We start from the raw sequence: 24,774 nt of genomic DNA, 5'->3' as shown, positions 1-24,774 counted from the left end.
GATGGAGTGGTCCTTACGCATGACACTGCATTTGTGACCCGCTGGGCTGGCTACTTTGAGCAACTGTTCAAAGCTGATCCTCTGGATAGGACCTTGGATATCTCTGGGTCCATTGTTCTTGAGGCTGATCCTCCAATTAGCTGTGAACCACCCAGTCTCTCTGAGAGATCACACAGGTTGTGAGCCAGCTAAGGGAGGAGAAGGCTGCAGGGATCTGTGATATCCGGGGTGAACTTCTCCAGGCTGGTGGTAACGCTGTTGTCCTGGCATTGCAAGCAATCCTTGCTTCCATTTGGGAGACTGGTGTCATCCCAACTGACTGGAAGACAGGACTTGTCATCCCTATCAGGAAAGGGAAGGGAGATCATCTGGATCAACTACAGGGGGATAACACTGCTGTTGGTGCTGGGTAAGGTCCTTGCTAGGGTCATCCTCAGTAGGATCCATGATCACTTGCTCACCTACCAGCGACCAGGGCAGTCTGGTTTTACACCTAAGAAGTCTAGCATCCTGGCACTGAGGACTCTCATAGAGCGCAAACGTGAATATCAGCAGTTTCTTTGCAGCCTTTGTCAATTTCATAAAGTGTTCAACTCAGTTGATCGAGCTGCCCTGTGGGACATCCTGAGGGTTTGCTGGATCTCCTCAAGGTTGCTGGATATCATGGCCAGCCTGTACACTGGTACTGTGAGTGCTGTGCAGAGTGGAGACAGAACATCTGTGTTTTTCCCAGTTGATTCTGGGGTTCATCAAGAGATGTGTTCTTGCTCCTAATCTGTTGAATGCTTGCATGGACTGGGTGTTGGGCAAGATTTTGGGGTCTAGTGACTGTGGGGTATCTGTTGGTAAAGAAAGATTCACTGATCTTGACTTTGCTGATGATGCTATGATCTTTGTGGAGTCAATGGAGGTTCTGATCAGGGCTCTCGAGAGACTGAGCGAGGAGTCTGAGTGTCTGGGCTTGCGAGTGTCCTGGATAAAAACCAAGGTCCAGGCCTTTAATGACCTCTTGGGCACAGCCATCAGCAGTGTTTCTGTCTGCAAAGAGAGTGCCAACCTCGTCAAGAGGTCTATGTACCTTGGCAGTGACATTCCTGTCACTGGTGACGCTTCCTATAAAGTCAATAGATGGATTGGAAGAGCATGGGGAGGTCATGAGGTCGCTGGAAAGTGGTGTGTGGCACTCCCGATATCTATGCAAAGGTACAAAGGTCCTGGCCCTTCCTGTCTTGCTATATGGTTGCAAGACATGGACGCTATCCAGTGACCTGAGATAAAGACTGGACTCCTTCGGTACCGTGTCTCTTTGGAGACTCCTTGGGTACCGCTGGTTTGACTTTGTGTCGAATGAGCGGTTGCTCATGGAGTCCCAAATGAGGTACATTACCTGCATTGTGAGGGAACGGCAGTTACGGCATGCTCCCCAATCTGATCTGACCTGACCTGATGTGCCCTGGTTTTTGTTAGCCATTTTCTTTACCTAAGCATTTCACTAAATATTGTATTGCATATATAAGTTGTATGTGACACATAAAATTTGATTTGATTTAGTCTATAATTTACAATTTTACTTTATAAATATACCTTAAGATAAACTGGTGTCCCTTTCAAAGGCTGCCTCCTGTTTAGTGTTCAGACCTTTCAGAATAAACTCCAGCACAACTTGATAGTGGAATAGTGTTTTTGAAAATGACCAAATTAACTAATGAATTCAAAAACTGAAGAAATATGGAAACATATTTAAAGAAAACAAATGCGTAGTAAAATTCAAATAATGTTGATATTTGAAACATGCTGTTACAATTTCATAGCTTTGGTTAGAAAAACATAACATTTTGAAACTCACTTATTCTACTTCAAGGGCAAAAGAGGGTGGGGTTGGGGTGTAGTCCATTCCCATGCAGCCCCAGAAATAAGACACAAAACAATCCTGGATGGGGCACTGGTCCATCTCAGGGTTCACACATACACACTGTGGACGTTCCAGCCTGGATCATAGACTGACGCCAGGACACACAGAAGTCCCAAAGTACACATGATTTATTTACAAATTTACAGTGTCCCAACAAGCACAAATTCAGGTTCTTTACTTTCCATTTCTTTTCTCTCATCCTTCCTTTATCTCTGACTACTTTTCTCTCTTTCTCCTCCAGTCCTCCTCAGCAAGCTTTGTCCTCCTCCACCTGACTCTGCCTCCCAGAGTAGTGTCTGCTTGCCCCTTATATAGGGCACCCAGAAGTGCTGCAGGTGTCTGATGATGTGTTTCTGGCAGCACCTCTGGGTGTGGCGGAAGAACTGCTCTCCAGGGCTTAGCAATAATTGTAGCACCCCCTGGTAGCACCCACGGATCCTAGCAGGGATGTGCCAAACTCCAATTCTCATGATGCCTTGCGGGAGTCCAAGGTACCGCTGCAACGCAGGGGGCTGCCATCTAACGTTCCAGGAGAGGTAGTGCTCTGGCCACACTTGCTTCCCCAGTGCTCCCAGCGTTGAGGTGTCCTGGCCAGCCAAGGGCCCCGACCTTCCGCCACAACACTCAAATTCAGAGACAATTTAAAACTAATAATTAACCTCAGTTACACAAATAATATTTTAACTCATTAAAACATAATTTTAATTTTATTCTAGAGCTGTTTTATTTTGAAATATAATATGTTGTCCCTGTGATTTTTACATTTATTTTTCACAAAGCATTTACTATATTTCTAAGTATTTGATGAAACTAATTATTATGAAATGTTTCACAGTGTATGGCGGGGTGGGCAGATTCAGTCCTGGAGGGCCGCAGTGACTGCAGGTTTTTGTTCCAACCCAATTGCTTAATAAGAAGCACTTATTGCTCAAGTAACACTTCTGCTTCACTTTAGTTGTCTCGCTTGTTAAAATTTGGAACCCTTATTGCTTATTTTAGTCTTAAACAGCTATAGTCTTGGTTTTTAATTGCTCCTTATTAGCAATAAGATGCAAATAACAAAATAAACCAGCATTTCTCCATTTAGCTTGTTTCCATATATGTATTTATCATGCACTATTGGGTTTAATTAAATACTTGAAAGGAAAGTGAAGTGAAAAAAGTGAAGCACTGAGAATAACTTGTCTGTTTTAGACTTCAAATCATTTGGATGATATCCTTAGAAAGGAAAAAAAATCTAGGATATGAGAATGACTTGACATAGCAGAGTTGAAGCACTAGAAAGACATGAAATTAAATAATTGACAAGGATTAGTTTTTAATTAAGCAACTGGGTTGGAACAAAAACCTGCAATCACTGTGGCCCTCCAGGACGACTTTGCCCACCCATGGTGTATGGGATAGTGATCATTTATTTTTCAGGTGTCCTTTTTGCTTCTTGACAGTGACATTACAGATAACATTTTAAGGATAACTAGGCCGCTCGATAATCAGTTTAACTACTTAACTCACAGATATTTTTTTTCTACTAATTGCAAAAAGCTATCTGGTTAATTTTTATTAATTTAACTGCTATGTATAAAAATCACACAATTTTTCAGCTTAAGTGTGACTCAGACTGCACATCCTTTTAAAACCTTAAACCCCTTTCTCTCTCTCTCTCTCTCTTGCCTGCTTGCGCTCTTTTGCTCTCCTTCTCTCTTTCTTATTTAGCTGCTGATTCTGTGCTGTATATAGAATAGGTAAAGATGTCTGCGCAAATCACCTACGCAGAAGTAAATGTGAAAAGAGATGGAAAAGACTGGGAAGAAACAACTGGTTTCAAGTCTCTAGAGAGAAAAACAGGTACATTTTTATTTTCACGCTTTTTTATTCAAATAATTATGGATATGTGATAAGGTTTATAATTAAACATAAGTCTTTGGAAAGAGCAGCATTAATCATTCCATTGTTATACTAAAATAACAAATATTAAATTTAAAATGTAAAAAGTATGCTTAAAATTAACACTTTGTCTTAACTGAACATTAAAACTGAATAATGCCTGAAACCAACATGCTGAATCTTCCTTGTTCAAACTTGAAATAAAAGGTTCAAGATGAAAAAGCATTGCTATGAATAATATGTTTGTACAATATTCTGTAAGTAATTAAATTTTTTTGAAGTGAAATATTTTTGATTTTGTCAGCTAAGATAGATCAAACTATTGTGTAAAATATAAAACAATGAACTCTGTCACAGCAAAATAAGACTAAATATGTGGTTTTGTAATCTAAGGTGCATGGGTAAAAATCATCCATCCTTACACTTTCCTAACACTCTTATTCAGGGCAGAATACCCGGGAGCAAAAAATTTAAATGCCGTAGTAGAAACACTGTATATAATATATACAACTGGCTGTTATTTATAACTTAAATTATTGCATTCTCCTGGGATTTTTCATTATCAGCACACATGGTACAATTATTTTCACTACTTTACATATTGTTTAAGTATGTAACAGTTTATGAAGAAATTAGAGATGTCAGTTGTGGAGAATTATGCCTATAGTGAAAAAAACAGTTTATTATCATTTTTACAACATGTTAGCAGTAAAAGAAATAACAAAGAGAAGGGAAATACAGAGGCTTCAGCTTGGAATGTACTTTTAAGTATAAAAGAAAAAAAAACACTGGAGGAAATAAACCCTGTGTATTGTTTTAGTTAAATAAATTTGTTCAGTAAAATTACAGTACTGTCATTGTCCAAGTCCCTCCTTGGTGTTGTGCTGTTTTGTCACACACTGTTACCTTGTAAGAGTAAATACTCTGCCAACTGTGGTTTATTTCACCTCTAATTTCTGTATTATTTAAGAAGGCATCTGGCTTTATAGTTAAATATGTTATAATATAATGTATATAAAATAAATATTAAATAATAAATATATTTTTGTATATTGAAAAATAATTTCTAAAAATCAATATATATATTTAATTTATTGCAAAATACAAGGAATAATATGCAGTAAGATATATTTTAGAAAATATACTACACCAAAATTAATATTCTGTAAATACAATTTATAATATACTATATAATATATTTTATAGTTTAAATATCTATGTTTTATAGTTTGTTTTCTGTATATTGTAGCATATTTTAAAATATATTAACCTGGAAATTTAAAATAACATCTAATAGATATTTCATAAGTGTTTTTATATATCCTAGGCCAAATCACATTGTGACACAGCACTAATTATAAACCCAGAATTAATCTTGTAGCCTGCAATGTTCTGTCTTAACTACAGTCATTGGTTTGAAAATTAACTATAAGTAGACAATTTCAAATAAAGTTATGTAAAGACTTTTTTTTAATTCTTTAACATTATTTTGACATAGTAAAAAATCTTTTTATTCATAGCTTTTTGTTTTGTAGTTTAATATGTTACATGAGAATATGCTAATATCCTAGGCTTATTTATAGCTAAAATTGTAAGCCTGAGAGTAGATTTTTTTTTCATCTTCATAAATTAAGAAGTACACATTTAACAATACACCAACAACTACCTGAGCAAATTTGAAAAGTATATAAAGTACACGCAAGTGACATAATCAAATAGAATATTTGATCTTTAGGGGTAGAGCATACCCCATCAAAAGACTAAAAGAGTCTGAAATAAAAGAAAATGCTGTGTTTTATTAGCAGAAACCAATTTACAACAGAAGAAGTAAGGCACATATTCAACATAAAGAGTAAGACATGCACATGTCGTAAAATATAAACACTGTTGCAACACTGGGCCGACCTATGCGTTGATTTGTTCTTATCTGACACTAATGCAACTAGTCCATTATTCAGATCAGTTGTAGTCTTTCCTTCTTTCGTTGACCTTATTCCAAACCAGTCACCTTTTTCCTCTCCACTACTTGAAGTAAACACTTATCTCTATGTTCACATCTAACTCTAGACCTAGCTAGAGGGGTGGATAATCTTAATAGCCTGACCAGGAATATTTCCAGTGTAACTGAATTAATCCAAAGAAGCACTTTCAGGTCAAAGTTCACTCAGTAAAACTCTAGAAACAACATATTCAAACGGCTGTTTGTGGGCCACATGCGGCCCAGAAGCAACCTCTGAATGCCCCAGCCCATGGTCCAGCCATAAACACAGAGAATAACTGATAAAAACACATTTTGTGAGCCCTCATTACTTCCTACATAAATTCCTAAAGTATTACAAATCATGAATGCAAATTCCACATGGCCTAGAAACATTCAACCGAAAATGCAGTGTGTTGTTGTATGTGTAGAAGTGGTAGTAGTAGTTTATGATAGCCGTTTGTGATGGTACGGTTTTGGGGCAGTTGTACCTGCACATATTAAATGATTTTGTAATCAATTTTGTGCCAAGTCAAGTGTGTGCAAATGTGGGTTTTCACAAATTTGTCTAATTGTTACTCCAATGAGAGCCTCACTGTCTCCGCACTCCATACAGCCATTGACACTTAAAACAAAGAATGAATTAAAACTAAATTAATATAGGCACTGATTGCTTTGTGGGACTACATTACAACTGTTCTGTAGAATGCAGAGCTTGTTATTAACCTGTGGTTAATATTCTTTGATTTCGGAAGTTCTGTGTTTGAAATTTTAAACTATCAAGTACAATATTATGCAGCACAGTACAGCTGTACAGCTGGCGTATAATGGATATGCCACTGCTTTTCAATAAGGAGATCATAGGTTTGAGTTCCAGGCACTCCCTGCGTGGAGTTTGCAAAGCGTTTTGAGTAGTGAGTAAAGTGGTATGTGAATGTAAAGGATTAATTATTATTATACTTTATTATACAGTTTCAAATTTTAAACGTTATGCTTTGTTACCAAATAAACAAAACATGTAGCACTAGGATTCTCGGCCTCTATATACCTTCAGGGTACCTCAAATCTAATCCAAAGGCAACGTATGCCTACTATCACTTTTTTGTTTACAAAAACGGCAGTGCTAATCACACATATGGTGAATTAAAAGAAACCTATGTTTCTTCAGTGTGCAGTCGACATTGTATTCATATGTGTTAGTTACTATTATCATTTGTTATGGGTTTGTGCACTAATAGCTTTGATAGTATTAATGGTTGTTTTTTATTCTGTTAAATGCACTTTGTGATGTGCCTGGGTCATATATGAACAAAAAAATATTTTATTTCAAAAGGTAAACACATTTTATTGCTAATACTGTGCACTGTCTTGTTTTTATGCACTTTGATATGTGCCTAGTTCAGATATGACCAAAAAGTTTATTTTTTTATTTCAATAGTGAAAAAAAGTATTGCTACTACCTCAGATTCTGTTCAGTTACTGCTTCTTTTATTGTTTTTTAATTCACTTTTTTGATGTGCCTGTGTCAGATGTGACCAAATTTAAAAGGGAAACAGTGAATAAACATAATGCATTCATTTGTGTTGATTTAAAAATTGTTATTACCTGCTGCTTACTGGCCACTGAAAATGTCTGGCCCAGCTAAATTTCTTGGTTTGAAAATCTGGCCCAACTTTTTTTGCAATTGAATAGCCATGAACTGGAGCTCCTATATCAGCCGTAGGTATCACTGATGACTTTCATGTTAATTTTTCTTTAAAGGTACAGGTATCAATGAAGAAACTGCTGCCAACTACTGATATTAGGAATGAAATATTAACACACGGCGGCACGGTGGCGCACTGGTAGCGCTGCTGCCTCGCAGTTAGGAGACCCGGGTTCGCTTCCCGGGTCCTCCCTGCGTGGAGTTTGCATGTTCTCCCCGTGTCTGCGTGGGTTTCCTCCCACAGTCCAAAGACATGCAGGTTAGGTGGATTGGCGATTCTAAATTGTCCTTAGTGTGTGCTGTGGGTGTGTTTGCGTGTGTCCTGCGGTGGGTTGGCACCCTGCCCAGGATTGGTTCCCTGCCTTGTGCCCTGTGTTGGCTGGGATTGGCTCCAGCAGACCCCCGTGACCCTTTGTTCGGATTCAGCGGGTTGGAAAATGGATGGATGGATGGATATTAACACACTTCATCCAACCTTCCGTTATATCATTCCTGCTGAGAAGTACACATTCACTCATCTAAGATATAGTAAATTCCAGTGTTCCTTTACAATGTTAATTGTTATAATTTAACCTCTTACTTGGGTAGTTATAGTAAACAAGGGAAATGGTAGACTGTTTTCTGAAAATTAATGAAAGCATACAGAATTGTTTCAGCATGGAATAATTTTCAGTGTATATGTCAAAGCAGATACCTGTGTGAATTTCTTCTAGCCAGTTACAGTGTGTTCAAAATAAATTTGATTCCAAGCAACAAAAAAAAACAAATGAACTATTTATCTGTCAGACATATGGTTCTGGAAACAGATTATATTGCATATATCATGCACAATGCATTTGGAAATATGTTACAATATATTATTTCTGGTATTTTGCATCCCTTTTCACTTTAATTACATTTGTTTTGATAGGATCTGGCTTACTAAATATTGTTTTATGTACAAATTATTGCTAGTACTAAGCTTAGCTTCTTTAGCATTTGTCTAACACAGCAGGCAACTTCTGAGGTTTTAAAACCGAAGCAGAAACTATTCTGCTTAACAAAAGACAGAAATAGATCACAAGTAATTAACAATATGAAATGGAGAAAAAGAGAGCAATATTGTAATGTTAACTCTCCTAGTACTAATAATTAAGAAATAGTGCTGGATCTTTCTAAACACTACTATTTAAACTTGGGAAATTTGGCGGTTTGGCTGTCTTTGGGATCATGGCCAACACAGTCTTTGGTTTACTTTTAATTTGGAATCCTTAGTACAAGCATGAAGGCTATGGTGATGAATAAATGCTTTCTGCATAATGCATTAGCCTCAGAACCTGACACACTACATGGTTCTTAAAACAAAAAGACAATTTACAGGTAGGAAATAATGTTTTCAAGCACTTTTATAATTTAGGCCGTTTATTAATTAGATGTTGACTGTAAGCTGCTCTATCATTCATTTCAAAAAGTACAATACACCCTCTATGCCAATCTACAAAAAAACTATGCACAGTTATTTGCAGTGACTCACAAAGAACATGTTATTAAGGCACAGTTAGTTACTTCTGTAATCTTATTGTGGTAAATGAGCCTCTAGCTGATTCAAGCCAGGTTTTGAAGTTTCTTTCATACACTGATACTAACCCGAGAAAAACCCCACTGATAATTTTGAGAAATTGTTTTGTCAATGCTGTTTTACATTTCAGGATGCTGTATTGTGATAAAGCAGATATGATACCCATATTCCCTGTGTGATCATTTTAATTTAACATTTTAATTAAAGCAAACAATGTAGATCATGAAACAACTTGGCCCACAGTAAAGCAGTTGTGTTGAAATGTGGCACACTTACTCTTCAAGGAAATATTTTGAGACCATTCAGTTTTCATCAACATATCTCAAACAGATCGCCCTATACACAGTTTTGAAATTTCAAAATCACCCATTGAAACACATTGGTGAATCTGCAGATTCACCTATGTTAAAACAGAGAAACATTCTGTGTGACTTAAACTACAAATTACTGTTTCAGCTTTATCTTGACAACAGTTAAACCAACTTGTATATTTTGCATATTTTCCTATTTTTAACCTCTGATACTGGCTACTGATAGTGTAACTATTATGTGTGTAGGGTGTTACATCACACGGGCCCGAGCATTCAGGGGACCCTGGCATCACATGGAAATTAAAAAAAAAACTTTAAATAAAACAATAATAAGTACAAAGAAAAAAAGAAGTCCAAGTATTATTCAAGTAACCCGGGCGTTGATTTGGACTCGTTCTGCTTGCTTTAAAATAAAACATAATTAGCGTTAAACCGAATGCAGTCTGTGCGAATTTGCTAGTAATGTTCCCAAACACATCCTTACACGGTTTTGCAATCAGTCATTTCAGTCAACAATTGCGCATGATGGTAGTGACATTTCAAAAGTAAAGTGGTCAGGTAATCTGTGATAGTGTGTTACAATGTGAGATTAATTTTAATTAATTACTCTTTTAGTTGAAAGTAGTAAGTATAACTTTTATAATGTGTTTGAAACCATAGATACAAATATGCACGTAAGTTATGTTATGAGTATGGCATTCTACAAATGTATAAATGTAGGTATCTGAAAAGTAAGGACTGATTCATAAAAAATACCTCAAGCATGGCCATAAAAAAATCATGTTTGTTTATGTGAAATTATCGTATGATCCAAAAAATTTCAGATTTAGGGTGGCTGTGAAAAAACAACTCATGTCTTACCTTACTTAGATCAAAAATGATTTATATGTCATCAAAACTTATAACCACAAAATTATAAATGACAGATGTAATCAGAAATTTATAAGAATTAATTAGGTGTTAATGTGACAGAAAAATAAATGTCAATGTAACAGCAAAACATGTACAAAATAAGACGTTAAATTTTATTCCACAGTTGCCTTAAATTTGAAATTTTTTGGATCACACGTTAGAAATGTCATTAGATGACAGTTGTTTAAGACAGATATGATTGTTGCCCAAATTAATTACAGACTTGCAATATTTTCTGTCTTTCTCTTCCTCTCTTCCATGACTATGCTTGAGGTTTTTTTTTTGTCACTTGTTATGTATGTACAATCGTAATCAAATTAAATGATTGAAAGTAATTTTAAGTTTACCTTCTAATTCCTGTCCTATATTTAGCCAACGTAATATTTATACATATTCATAATCCACACAAAATTGTTATTAAACAAATGGGAAATGAATCTCCTATTATGGATAGTTTTTGAACAAAAGTAATTGCTTTACTATCATTTAATTTGATCATGAGTATACATACATACATACACAACGTGCTGCAACATATTTTTGAATTCAGGAATTCATTTTTGATGTTTTTTTTTTGTCCTAATAGAAGGGCTATTAAACTGATGCAGTTTAGGGCATCATTTCTGTTGGAAGAAATTGCAAAGTTGTCATCTGTTTATGAATTAGCCGACTTCATCACAATATAAAATCATATGATTATAGCTAGTCTGTAAGACATCTGTACTGCATGTGTTTTGTTTTTAACTATTCCAGTGACTGAGCAACAGCTGAGCGGTCATTCAGCAAGCTGAAACTTATTCAAAATTGTCTATGATCCACTGTGTCACAGACTAGACTCATAAACTTGGCCTTTTTATCAATAGAGTCAAGAAGAGCTAAGCAACTAAATGTTAAGAAAATAATACCAGATTTTGCCAAATTAAAATCCTAAAAGAGGAGTATATATTAAAATTACTTGTTTTTGTTATTTTTTTCTGTTGTGAAATCCACCTTTAGTATGCAATACAGTTCCTTGTGGATCATTTCTCTTTTTTGTATCGTATACAAATTACATAATTATAACGATACTTCTTTCTAAAGTTACATTGTTGCTAGTGCAACAAAATTTATTTATATAGTACATTTTATTAATATAGCATCATTCCCATGTTCAAAGCCTTACCACCACTAAGTAAATATCTTGTCTCACTTATTCAATAAGTGAACAGAAGATGACAATTCTATACATACTTCTTTACATTTTACTGCTCAATTACTATTACTAACAAATAAAAAGGTTAATATGTCACAAACAAATGATTGAGTATCATGACATAACTTCTTGATTTAGTTTATGTTCACAGACATCTCAGCCTCTAAACATTTTGAGGTCAGCCAAAAGTTTTTCAGTTCAAGTTTTCTGATAGTTGTTTTTTTTTTGTAGAACTCCTCTACCTCAGAAATGCTATAGGCATCTTCTTTGCATGCACTGAAAGTTTGAGGGTTCTTCACAGATTTTTGAATGACATTGAAATCTGAAAACTGTTAAGGCATTTCAGAAACTTTCATTTTCCTTCATTGTTATTTTTGAGATAAGTATCAGATTTGGGTTTTCCTGAAATATATAATCTCATCAGTTTCTGTTTCTTTACTGCTACTAAGAATTGGCTTTTCAGCTTTGATGATAGTTGAGTGCATTCTTCTTCCCATCAGCACAACATGTCTTGCTCCTTTATAGCTACCACAAAACTACAAACTAAACTAGATCCACCACCATGTGTAATGATCTATAAGGTGTTCTTGTTTTAAATTTCACTTTTTATTTTCTGCTATGGTAGTGGACGAAAATTTAAAATTAGTTTGATCAGTCCACATCACTATGTACTAAAATGTTTCTGCCTTATCTTAAGTATTGTTTTGTATACTTCAGACATTGACATTTGTGGTGAGGTAATCGGGACAAATTCCTTATGATTGCACTTCAATGCAAATCATTTATTTGCAAGTAACACTATACTGTGGACTATTACTCAGGTATTAATTACACCTATCTTCTTGTCCTATGCCGTGATATATAGCATCTGCTTTACATATTGGATCAGAATATTTTTTTGGCCTTCCTGGTCCTGTACTATACGAGTCCTCTTGTGGTATGCTACATGGAGCCACTGCAGTTTGCCTATCGGACAAAAATTGTAGTGGAAAATGTTATTATCTATCTGCTCCACAAGACATATAGGTATTCTCACCTGGTAAAAGTTGGCAGCATTGTGAGGATTATATTTTTTGATTTGTTTAATGCCTCCAGTACCATTCAGCCATCCCTGTTAAGGCATAAGCTCAGAGATTGGTAGGTGGATGACTCTATGGTGTACTGGATAATGGACAATCTGTAGGGCAGTCCACAGTTTGTGAGACATTTACTTTAGTGTACACTGTGGATTCACATGAGGTTTGCACTTAGGAATGCAATCTAATGGTCCGTATCACTGGTAAGTCTGTCCCTTCTTTCTGTGAGAATTTGTCCCATCTTGGAAAAGCCCATCTTGTGGGCCAAAAGGCACAGTCATGACAAAACCAATGATGACAGTTTTGGGTATATATTTTTTCTGTTCTGCAAGCAGGTCCTCTGACTTACAGGGAAAACTTAGGGGTTGGTGGCAGGACTGACACTCCAGCCACCTTTAAAACCTCACACTACTTCAGTGTGGTGCTGAAGTGTCACCGGCTGCACTAGGGTCCCAGTGCAGGTGGTTCGTCGTGTGGAGGGTGCGGCCATGCTCTATCAGCTCCTTTAGATATGTCCATAATTCCATAATGGAATCAGATGCAGTGGAATAAGTGGAGGCGAGTCCAGCAGTACATTTCTCAAAGTCCTTCCAAATCATGGATGTACTGTTAGTTGTGCCATGCTGCTTTTTGTCTGTAACATGAGGCTTTTCTTGATGAACCCTACCTGCAGCATGGGTTATGCTTTTGATGGCTTCATCAGCAGCTCTGCTGTCTGTAAATGCTTGCTGCTTGGAACGTGGTCCAGTAGAGCTGCCTCAGCAAGCAACTGGTTCTTTTCAATTTTGTAGAATCGCTTGCCATTTCTGTATTCATGGTCTCAACTATGTGCATCACAGAGTCTTCTAACCTTCTAGCTGATTCTCTGAAGGCCTCTAACCAGAATAATCACATTGGATGCAGTTATAAACCTGAAACAGGAACAAAACATAATTGAGATAAAAATAGTAAAGTTCCAAATTTAAATTCAATGCACATTTGTTACTTGTATTGCTATTTTCCCTACTTCCTATTTATATTGGCCCAGGGCCAAATCACAGAATAGTCTATGGATAGCCTTTGAATGTTGTCCCAAAGCCATATATCAAATTCAATATCAATAAACACAGTGATATCAGAAAAAATGACCCCCTTTGACATTTGACCCACTTGTTAGTTGAGATAACTTCTAGGCCATATTGTGATTTAAATACATTAAAATATAGTGTTACATACCTTTTTTCAGCCATTTCCACTGTCACCTCCTCAAAGGGCTAGAGAACCTTGCATGCATCAGCAATGACCATTACACTCTTAGAATATCTTCAGCATGTTAAATGTTAAATTCCATCTTATCACCACAACCTGCTTCAGTCATAGTTCAGGCAAGCCCATCTGTTTCTGAGCAGATCTGAGATGTTCAGCAGCTACAGTACTTCTGTGAAGAAACTCCACAGTTGCCTTCACTTTTTCTATTGTTGGCTTTATGGATTTCAGGCTTTCCCCGACCACAATATTTACTGTGTGAGAAAAACATGGAAGATGATTCCAACCATTATGCCTCATAGCAGCTATAATAAGTGCAGCATTATCACTAATGCATGCAACAACTTTGTTCTGAAGTCCTCTCTCTTTTATCTCTATCTTGAGCACCTCTACCAGGTCATCAGTGGTATGACTTTCTATAAATTCAAAGCAATTCAGGACATTTGAAGTGAGCCTGCAGTCAATTATGAAGTGCATTTAACTCTCATGTAACTTCTTGTTGTGATAGAGGTCCAGTAGTCTGTAGTAATACAGACATGGGAATCCTGCTGAACTCTCTCCAGGACATCTGCCCTTTGTTTATTGTACTGCTGTGGTAGAAGATTCCTGGATAGTTTTGTTCTGTTTGATAAGAGTGTATGTTGGTAGACACAGGGCTTTTATGTAGCCCCTGAAGCCTTTGTCCTCAATTATAGAAAATGGCTGAAGATCTAGTATTATCATCTTGGATAGTTCCTCTGTTGCTGTTATCCAATAGGCCTCACAATAAAACTGGAAATGGACTTTTGGCTATAGACTAGGCCTTATTATAGTTGTAGGATCAGTAGAGCCATTCCGCACAACATCCCCCACCCCCGCATGCATTGTATACAGTGCTTGCACATCAGATGCTCAACAATCAAAATGGTTGTTTGCGAGTGTGAACTTACTGCCACAAAGTAGCCAATATTGCTAATAACACACTTGCAAAAATAAAGACAAAATATATTGATGTCACATAGAAGTAAAGCTTTAATAAAATTATTAAAATTAAGTTACTCTACGTTTTTTAAGCAAAATGGAGAAGCGTCTTGTGTTGCATTTTAATCTGGTTATTGTATATGCCTATCACCTATATAAATGGAATGGAATAGGTTGTGTATCACAAAGTTCTATGTTCCTGTAGTATGCTATTAGTGTATGCTGCAGTTAAAACATAAGCTAACAAAGTTGGACTGTTTATATTATAATTGTACATTTATAAATGTAGCTCCATAAAAATATTGGAAATTTCCAGTAGATGGTCCACTAATGCATCCTCAAGTCAGTCAGTGAACTGAGATTCAATTTACTATGTGACATGTGTCTGTAGTTTATTTTTCTGTTCAGTATAAAAACTGATTTTTTCAGTGAACTAGTTCAGTGTACTGTACCGGAGTGAGTGTGAGCCTCTTGTCTGCAGTTCATAAACGAACTTGAAGCGGTACTCCAGATATCAGTAGGGGCATACTGGTTCATTCAATCAGCCAGTGTACTGAGATGGTCATAGTCATTCAGTCAGAGTGAACTGATCAATGGGAAATGCTTGGTGTCATCTGCCTAGTCAGGCATTGGTTAGCTGTCACCATGATTGTTTTGCTGAAGCAGTTTACTGGCTATTTCCCTGAAGACAGTATTTAACTGAAGTTAAGATGATAACTCCAGACTGTCACGGGATGCAATATAAATCGTAGCATGCACTGTGCATGCCTCGAAAAGTTTCATTCTTTAATGTTATTGTACCAGTACATTCATTCAGAGACCAAGACAAGTACAAAAGAACTAGTTTGTTCATTCTTTGCACATCACTATCCTTCATACCAAAAGTAGTAGCGGTGTATATAAACACAGGGAACTCCAGTTTCTGTATTACATCTTGCCTGAAGAAGGGGCCTGAGTTGCCTCGAAAGCTTGCATATTGTAATCTTTTTAGTTAGCCAATAAAAGGTGTCATTTTGCTTGGCTTTTCTTTACCTTCATACCAAAAGAAATGCATCTGCATAATACCTCACTGTGACAGTGAATACTAAGTCAGAAGATTTCTTTCTTTATAATTTTTTCTTCTTTTTTAGTCATTCAATCAGAGTGTTAAATATAGTTTTTTTTATAGCCTTACAGACTTTTATAAGAGTCAAATGCCTGAATTTTGAATTTCCAGTAAGCAGCTTGGGCACACTCATTGCTGTTGTCATCATCCTGCTTAATTTAAGGCCTTTCAAGTTGGTTAACTTTTTAGGCCTTAAAAATAAGTACCAATGAAGGATGTGTTTTTTTAATGTAATAGTTCATCATGTAATTAAAACTTGCAGAAATGTGTTATGTATACGTTTATACCCTGCAGGTTACAATGAGAAGTCTAGCAAAATAAAATCCTTTATTGGCTTACTAAAAAAATTGCAATATGCAAGCTTTCAAGGCAGTTTGGGCCCCTTCTTCAGGCAAGATATAAATGCTGCCTTGATAGCTTGCATACTGTAATAATTTTAGTTAGCCAATAAAAGGTGTCATTATGCTTGACTTCTCATTGCATCCATAATGGCTAACACAGTATAACACCCTAGTACCCTTCAGGTTGAAATACATTCCTTTCACAAAGACTTTTAATAAATCAGCAAGAGTAAAAAGGAAGGTCTATAAGATGGTTGTGAGACCACCAATGTTATATGGGTTGGAGAAGGTGGCACTAAAGAAAAGACAAGTGACAGAGCTGGAGATGGCAGAGTTAAAGATGTCAAGATTTGCATTGTGTGTGACGAGGATGGACAGGATTAGAAATGAGTACATTAAAGAGTCAGCTCAGGTTGAACGTTTTGGAAACAAAGCCAGAGTTTATGGATGTGATGAGAGAGAACATGCAGGTTATGGGAGTGACAGATCAAGATGCAGAAGACAGGAAAATATGGAAACAGATGATCCGCTGTGGTGACCCCTAATGGGAGGAGCGAAAGACGAAGTTCAGTTAGCAACCTTCAAATTCAGTATATACAGAATTTACTGCCATCTTCAGTAAAGAAAATTCTTTAGCATTCTTTAGAATTTCTGCCATATGAACAACATGACAATAGCATCATTAACCAAAAGAAGATTATATACCACCAACCCACCAAAAAAGGCCAGGAAAGGCTAGCCAACAGTTTTACCAAACCTTCCAATAAACTTATTAGTGCAGTTTTTTTATATATTTTTGACAGAAAACATGGATGATTAAGGCTATGTATAGATTATTGTGATTTACAGTAAATACAATAACAGATAAAACATGATTGTCCTCCTTAACTCTCCATGGTGTTCAAACAAATCATTATTTTTTCAAAAGTATTTTTCTGAAATGTGTACAGTTTCTTTTTTGAATCAGAGAAGCAGACACATAGACAAAATAGCCTTTACTATTTCCTCATGTCATTATAAATATTCTGTGATTCCCTTTTAAAAATGCGCTGATTTCAGTTACGTATAAATCATTTTTCTTGAAAGTCTAGATTTATTTCAATATGTACACAGTATGCATTGATTGATAATACATTGAGTTTACTCCTCAAATTTCAAATCTAATGTTTTTCATGTTCAGTAGAATTTGAAATACCTTAGAAGACAAATTAAATTATTTCCTAAGCGCAACATATTCTACCAAACATCTCTATTATTTTTGTATTATGAAATTTCATGAAAGGGAAATAATATTGATGGTACTGTATTAGGGTAAAGGCTATAACTGATTGCCCAGCCCCTAATGCAGTTAAACAGGAGAAATACGTTCTTGGATTTGGTAATTATTGTTCATCTAAAATGTGATGCCATTGTAACTCAAAACACTAATTTAACCATAAAAGTAAATAACAAGAATTATTTGCACTTAGATAGTTCAAATGGCATTTAAAGAAACTGTTAATGTCAGCACCCATACTTCATCATTCAAATACTTAATTATGATTTAAACTTGAAGCAATTTATATACAGTAGTTGTGGGCAAGATTTTGTGTCAACAATTCTAGTAACTGGAAAATTATACTCTATGCAGTATATTCGTACTGAACAAAATTGTAACAGTGGTACTGTAAATTGGGCCATCCAGCTACAGTGAGCCCCAGAAGAACTGAGACTACACTCAATTTTTAATTTTCATAAATAAGTAACTTATTTTAAAGCAAATTAAAACTAGAAATACTTTATAAAAAGGAGAATTAAACAGGTTTTGATTGATTCTGCTTTAATGTAATACACCAGTTCACTGACTGAATATACACCATGATCTTTCCTTCTTGGTGTTTCATTTAATTAATGTTTAGTTCAGTGGGAATAACAGTATCATGCTAAAAGGATGAATCTTAAAAGCAGTAACCTACATTTAAAATCTTTGTTTTGGGGAAGGAATCAAAGTTCAGACACTTCCTTCTGGGCACTGTTATGTTTTATAACGGAAATTTGATGATATCACACAAGGTGTGATGTCTACATCATGTTTCTACCAAGGAGATCTATTGTTATAAAGAATATTGCAATGTCCATGGAAAAGAAAGTACGAAACTTTGGCACCCAATACAATGGCATTGCAAACACATCATAAAAGTGTAACAACACAAATTAAAGGAAAAAAATGATAATAATGAGTTTGTAATAGAAAATTGCCCAGCTGTTTTAGACAGTTAATCAGTGGCCGATAATACAGAATGGTCAGAAGCAGAACACAGTAAAACCTGCCCGTGTTCCTATTTCTAAATAAATGCCAGTAACAAACCATAAGAATCATAGATATATACCCTTAGAGCAATAAAAAATAACATAATTTCATGAAGGTAGAAAGTCATCACACCTGACAGGCAGTATAAAAAGGCAAACAAATGGAGAAAGTACTGTATATAAAAAATGTACATTCCTGTCTCTTAAATGCTTAAAAATAAATTACTTTATATATTGAAATCTGACATCAATATTTAATTCAAAACTAATTCCCAATATACCACAACTTACTATAATAATAATAATAATAATAATAATAATAATAATAATAATAATAATGAAATTGATTAATTAGAGCAAAAGTAAACAAATGTTATGAGTTCTAGTGTCTTGAAAGTACCATGCTTTATTTTTGCACATTTTTGTGCAGGTTTATTCATTTAGTTTGTTTATTATTCATTTTTGATATGAGGGTTAGTAATATTTCTTCAACACCACATATGCCTCCTGTTGGATAGTACACATGGCAGAAGAAAATAATTGGACCGCTCTATCCTCCATTAAAGATATTTTCATTAAGTGTTGCATCTGCAAACTCTGCAGCATTGTGGAGGACTGTTTCCACCCTTCCCATGGTCTCTTTGTCCCACTTCCATTTGGAAGAAGTTACTATAGTATTCGAAACACTTCCATGTTGTTCAACAGCTTGTATGCCTTGATGGGATGGTTCGGTTTGACTCCATATCCTTCAGTAGCTGTAACACTCGAAAACCATTGATATTATGACGAGGATGAGACAGGCAAATACGGACATAAACAGTCAGTAAAGGTTGGTGTAGAAGTGCTAAGTGCTTTTTTGAAAACAATAAAATTTGCAAAATAGTGTACTGTAGTGCCAAAGTTCTTCACTAAATAAATAATACATAAAAGCAAACTGTAAATGTAGGTTAAAAAGTCAGTAAATTAACAATTATAAATGTTCCATAAAATGAGATTAAAATACTAGTTCAGTTTCTTTCTTCTTTAAAACCAGGAAACCCAATGCATCACTATGAAACCTGGTGTCTTCTCTACTTATCCCATACGGGACTTGCAGCAAGTGGAAACATCAGCTGACAAGTGCAGTCATCAATCAAACCTAGATTGGGTTCCCATCACCAGACCTTTAGTGGCCAAGCCTGTAGGAGCACCCACTTCAGCCCCCTCTGTGCATCAGCCACACACTTCTCTCTCTTGGGCTTCACTAACCTCCCTTCTTAATAGCATGGGCTCCTCTTGATCCTGTCTCCCTCTTTCATTCTCTTCTTCTTTTCTTCTTCTTTTTCTTCATTAACCTCTGTTCCATCTTTGTCTCTGTTCTTTTTGTTGCCTTTTTGTCTCTTGCCCAGGCTTATTTTTAAGCTCTGCTTGAGTGCAGGTCACCAACTCTGAGATGTATATAAAGCACTTCACCATTATATGTGAATGACCTGCATGCATCAGTACATGAATGTGTGATCAGCCAAGTACCGCAATCAACCTCAAAGCAGCATGTGCACATTTTCACATGCATCTGTACCTGCCAGGCAACTTCCCACCCCAAATTAATTATTTAATTTAAAAAATGTACTGTCTCCAGCAGGGGGTCGCAGGGATTGTGTTCTTTATTGAAATGCAGGACATACTTGAACCTGTATACATACCCCTTCAGTAACCATGGCAGAAATAATCAGACTAGAGAAATATGATAAAAAAAGATATTTCACTCCCAATATACAATGTACTTAACTCAGACTGAGAACTTTCTAATTCAATATACCATAACCTTGTTACAGTCAGAGGCTGTTCATATTGCAAATGTATTTCTTAGATTAAACTGAATAAAAATAAAAGATTGGTAATCACAGTTATTTGTTACTAAGTCTTTTCTGTATTATTTCTTCTCTATATTTTGACTGTGGCACCTAACACAACTGCTATTGTACAATAAGAGATCTGAGGTATTGGACACCTAGGAATCACTGGTTATTTTTTAAAGAACCAGTGCTGCAATTCATGTGTGGGAAAAAAAAAAATAAAAAAGGAAAGCTGAAATGTCTGATTGAGAAAAGAGCTTAGAAGATGTGTCTCAAAGGCAGATGTGTGCTTCTAAACCAAGTCTCTTTCTTCCCTGAATAATAAATCTAGAACAATAGACACTTAAAGGTGCATGTTACTTTTCATTATTTTTGTTTATTTTCTACTTATTTTAATTATAATGATTTTGGGTATTTCTCCAGCTTCATCAAAAACAACAAAGTTCTCCTCCAGATATTCTACTTTTGTGTGTGCAGTGATGATTTTCTTATTTCTTCTAGTTATCAGCTTGATAATAATAGGTAAGATTTTCTTTTGCTTTACATGTTACATTGAAAATTAATATAAAACACAATACAATAGAAAGTTCTTTGTTTTGTGTTGTTTTTAATTATCTTTTTCTGTCCTCTGTTTAACCAAACATGCAGTTCTTGGAGAATCTCTTGTTTCTCATATTTTGGGAAAACTCACTACACCTTTAAATCGAAGTACATTTTTTATCATTTTTATTAACAACATATGACATATTAAGTTACCTTTGACAGACTATAACTGATGTTAAATCTTAGTTAGTGCTTATATGCTTCCCCTGCTCTTCATGATTTTTCTGTATTTGACCTGTAAGTCATGTTTAATAAAAATAGTAACATAAGAAATATAAATGTATACCACATCATATAATTGAATCCATGTACAGTTTGGAATAATCAAATGTATTTTCACAATACTTCTCTTTTTGTTTCAAAACTTTTTACATGGTAAAAGTTGCCCAGTAGTCAAAAACTATGCTAAGGCATTTAAAAATAAACAATCTTCATTCCTAACCATATTTGGAATACATTATGCAAGCAAGACTGTGTGGAAACAGTGACTTGTACATCAAGACTCTTGGTATAAAATTTCAATGTGATCAATTTTGACTGCTCTTATATTGCAGTAAGAAAAATGTTAAAAATATTGAAGGAAAAAAGAATTGTAGAGAGGAGACTCTTTGTTTGCATGGAAGTTTTTAGTCGGAGGTCTTGAAATTTTGTAAAAAATGTTTAAACCTTTTTGAAAGATCTCCTAAGTGCAAAGAAGAGAAATAAGATTATTGCTTATTTTTATTTGAGTTGAACTGACCTGTTGTTTCAATGGAAGGTTGATATGTATCCAAGGTCATGATGTAACTTCACCCCCACCACTGTAGGTATTTACTCATTTTTATTTAAGTAAAATATGTAATCTTCATCATTTAGTGATGTTTTAGGATCTGAAATGAACATCAGTAAGGGGTTTACCTGTAGCATTAAAAATTATTTTTGTAGAAGGTTGGAGTCTGTAGAAGAGGCATTGTTCTTTTAGGACCCAAAGTATGTAATAAGCAAACTGGGGCAGATTTGGATGTTAACAATTTTAGTGGAAACTGAAAATTGAATTAACTTACTTTGTTTAAATTATTTAAGAATGTTTGATTCGGCCATAAGTGCTTTAACCACTCCCTAAAGTCAATGACTGGCCAAATAAAGTAGCAATTTCAATTTTACTATATAGTGAGTGGTTTACGATAAGAAATGGTTCCATATCTTATGTACTGACTTAAGCTTGATGTAATTTCTGGCGATGGGCTAAAGATTGGCAACATAAATTATGAAATTGTCTGTCAGTATTCAGATTATTTCAAAGAACTTGGTGGGCAAGTAATTTAATATATGTGATCTATCTTTTGACTTGTTTTGGTTTCCTGAATTTGATTCTTGTTTCTTATCTTGATTATAAATAATACTCAACTTCCTGGCATCTGACGTTCTAGCTACATTCTTTTTGACTCAGATTTCTGCTTCATGTTTTTGGCTCTGTTTAAAACACTATATTTTTTTACTTACTGGCTTCGACCTTAGCTTGTTTTAATCACTTTATTTCCTTTATTTTAATTTTAAAACTCTGTGACCGTTTTGTCCTGTGCAGTCAGTACACCAGTGATATTAGCAGTAGTGTTAGGATTCAGCATGTTCTGTGTATGTATGATTAATATTCGAAGTTTAAAATTCATTAAACAGGCTTTTTTTTTTAGTTGTTTTGCAAACGGTCCACAAAAACACACCTGAATCAAGTCAACATGGCATCTACAATACCAGCAGCACAACTGATGAGTTAACCAGTGATAACAGCAATCAGCTCCAGAAGTGTAATATAATTTGCCCAGATTGTCAGCATCACAAACTCTTGGAAATGTCTTTCTACAAGGATCATCTGAAAAATATCTGTATTAGCAAAGGGAGAAATGTAGGTAAGGAAATGTCTTTTCAAGACTGAAATATTGTTTAACAGTTACAAAGAAGAAAGATATTTGGATGTTAGAAATCCATTCAAATATATTTCATTAAAGTTGATTTTGAACTTGAAAGTATGCTACATTGCTTGTAGGAAATTCTCAGTTTGGAGTAGTTTTAACTTTATATATTTATGTAGAAATCACAAGTAAGGCTCATATTATGATTGCTGAATGTGAAAGTCCTTAAATGTTAGTGACACCTGTCAACTTTACAGTTTCTAAGCTGTGCAACACACTGTGTTTACTTGGTACTTCAGGACCAGTTGCACAAACATGGACTATAGAAGCCAATATTCTTTAGTTCCATGTAAAGGTACTATCTGTTTCTAGTTTTCATTGTTTTTTAACTGTTTTTTTCTCATGTTACTCATTTAATACAATTTCTGCATAATATTACAGTGTTGGTGCTGTTTTCTATTGATCAAATTTTTGCTTTTTAAACCTTTAGGACAATATGGTTTAAATATATTTAACCCAACCATGCCATTCATTCTGAGTATTTATTGGCTTATTTCACTTCAAGAATTTCAAGGACTATGTCTGTTACTGGCCTCAGGCCTAGGGGAACCTGCGCCAGGTACAAGCCACTATTGCTATAGAGTGTAGCCACAGCGATATGGTGAAAAGCATAAAAGAAGCAGGCAGCAGTCCTGAGACTCAGACCGTACTTCTCTGTTCTACTTTTTTCTCATTTACCCAGAAATATATAAATGCTTCAATCTCTGCATAGATCAACATGACGATCAGTTAAACAATGGTGCATGTTAATTTCCTATGCAGAACAACAGTGTAAACACATTTACTTTGTTTCAACAATAATATTGTTGTCAGCTATCAAGAAGTACCTGATTAGAAACCAATGTTCTCAGAACTTGTTGATTTTCAAAGGAAGCAGGCTGTTCTGTATCACCACTTCATGTTTGGATGAGATACTAATCAAAGCAGTCTGATTATTCAAATTATTCAGGTGACTATTTTGCAAGGCAGGTAAATATTTATGTCCTGAAGATAGCCATCAACAATAACCTGTAGCAGAATTTTCCAGGAATTTTTTTTTCCTTAAAACACTGAGTTAAAGCCCATTACATGTCTCTGATTTGAATACGAGCAACACTAGAGTATTACAAGGAACAGTCCTGTCTACCTTTCTCTTCATCTTGTATATACAGTACCTTTAACTATAGGTATAACACCAGGTCATGTAATTTGCAAAATTCTCTGATGATTCTGCACTAATGGAGTATACTGACAATGAGGATGAGACAGAGTTTAGTAGTCAGGTGGAGATCTTTCTTTCTTGGTGCAGAAAGAAATGTCTTTATTTAAACATCAACCAAGGAACAGGTTATTGACTTTCAATACATGCAATCTATAGGCTAATATTGTTAACAGGCAGTGTGTTGCAGTGGTTAAAGCTTTGGACCTAGGATTTCAAACCCTGAGGTTGTGGGTAAATCCTGCTACCGACACTGTGTGACCATGAGCAAGTCACTTCTGATTCCTGTGCTCCAACTGGAAAACAAAAGAAATGCATCCTATTGTATCTCAAATGTTGTATGTCACCTTGGATAAATATATCAGTCAAGTAATAATAATAATAATATTATTAGCTCATTGGAGCTGCAACTCTTGAACATACTGTCCACAATTGTCCATGAGTAAAACATTCCTGCAAGTCAAGATCAAGTCCTGCTTTTCCTGGTGACGTGGTTTTTGCTGATGGTCATTGCAAAACACAATTTTACATGAAATATATTGTTTTGAACTGAAATGGGAAAACATTCCCATTACTCTAAACAACAGCTTCTTACTTTTTTTCTGGGTGCCTTACAGCACTTTTGAACTGCCATACAGCTGTTATCTCACTGTTCACTCCCCATCCCACACAGCATTTTTGATAAGTCACGCAGCTGTTATCTTGTGTTTCACCTTTTCGT

The 24,774-nt window shown here is 35.4% G+C and overlaps 1 protein-coding gene across 1 annotated transcript in view; it reads left to right on the top strand.

The window, feature by feature from the left end:
* The first annotated feature begins 3,593 nt into the window (after nt 1-3,593).
* The window catches only part of LOC114643360 (C-type lectin domain family 4 member A-like), a 100,471-nt gene continuing 79,290 nt past the window's right edge, over nt 3,594-24,774 (top strand). The window contains exons 1-3 of the mRNA XM_051931745.1: nt 3,594-3,757; nt 20,727-20,825; nt 22,577-22,792. Of these exons, the coding sequence (XP_051787705.1) occupies nt 3,661-3,757; nt 20,727-20,825; nt 22,577-22,792 (412 nt within the window). The 5' untranslated portion in view covers nt 3,594-3,660. The remainder of the gene's footprint in view (nt 3,758-20,726; nt 20,826-22,576; nt 22,793-24,774) is intronic.

This window comes from Erpetoichthys calabaricus, chromosome 9, assembly GCF_900747795.2.
Source record: "Erpetoichthys calabaricus chromosome 9, fErpCal1.3, whole genome shotgun sequence".
Classification (NCBI taxonomy): Eukaryota; Metazoa; Chordata; class Cladistia; order Polypteriformes; family Polypteridae; genus Erpetoichthys; species Erpetoichthys calabaricus.
This window is presented reverse-complemented; position numbering and strand designations above follow the sequence as displayed.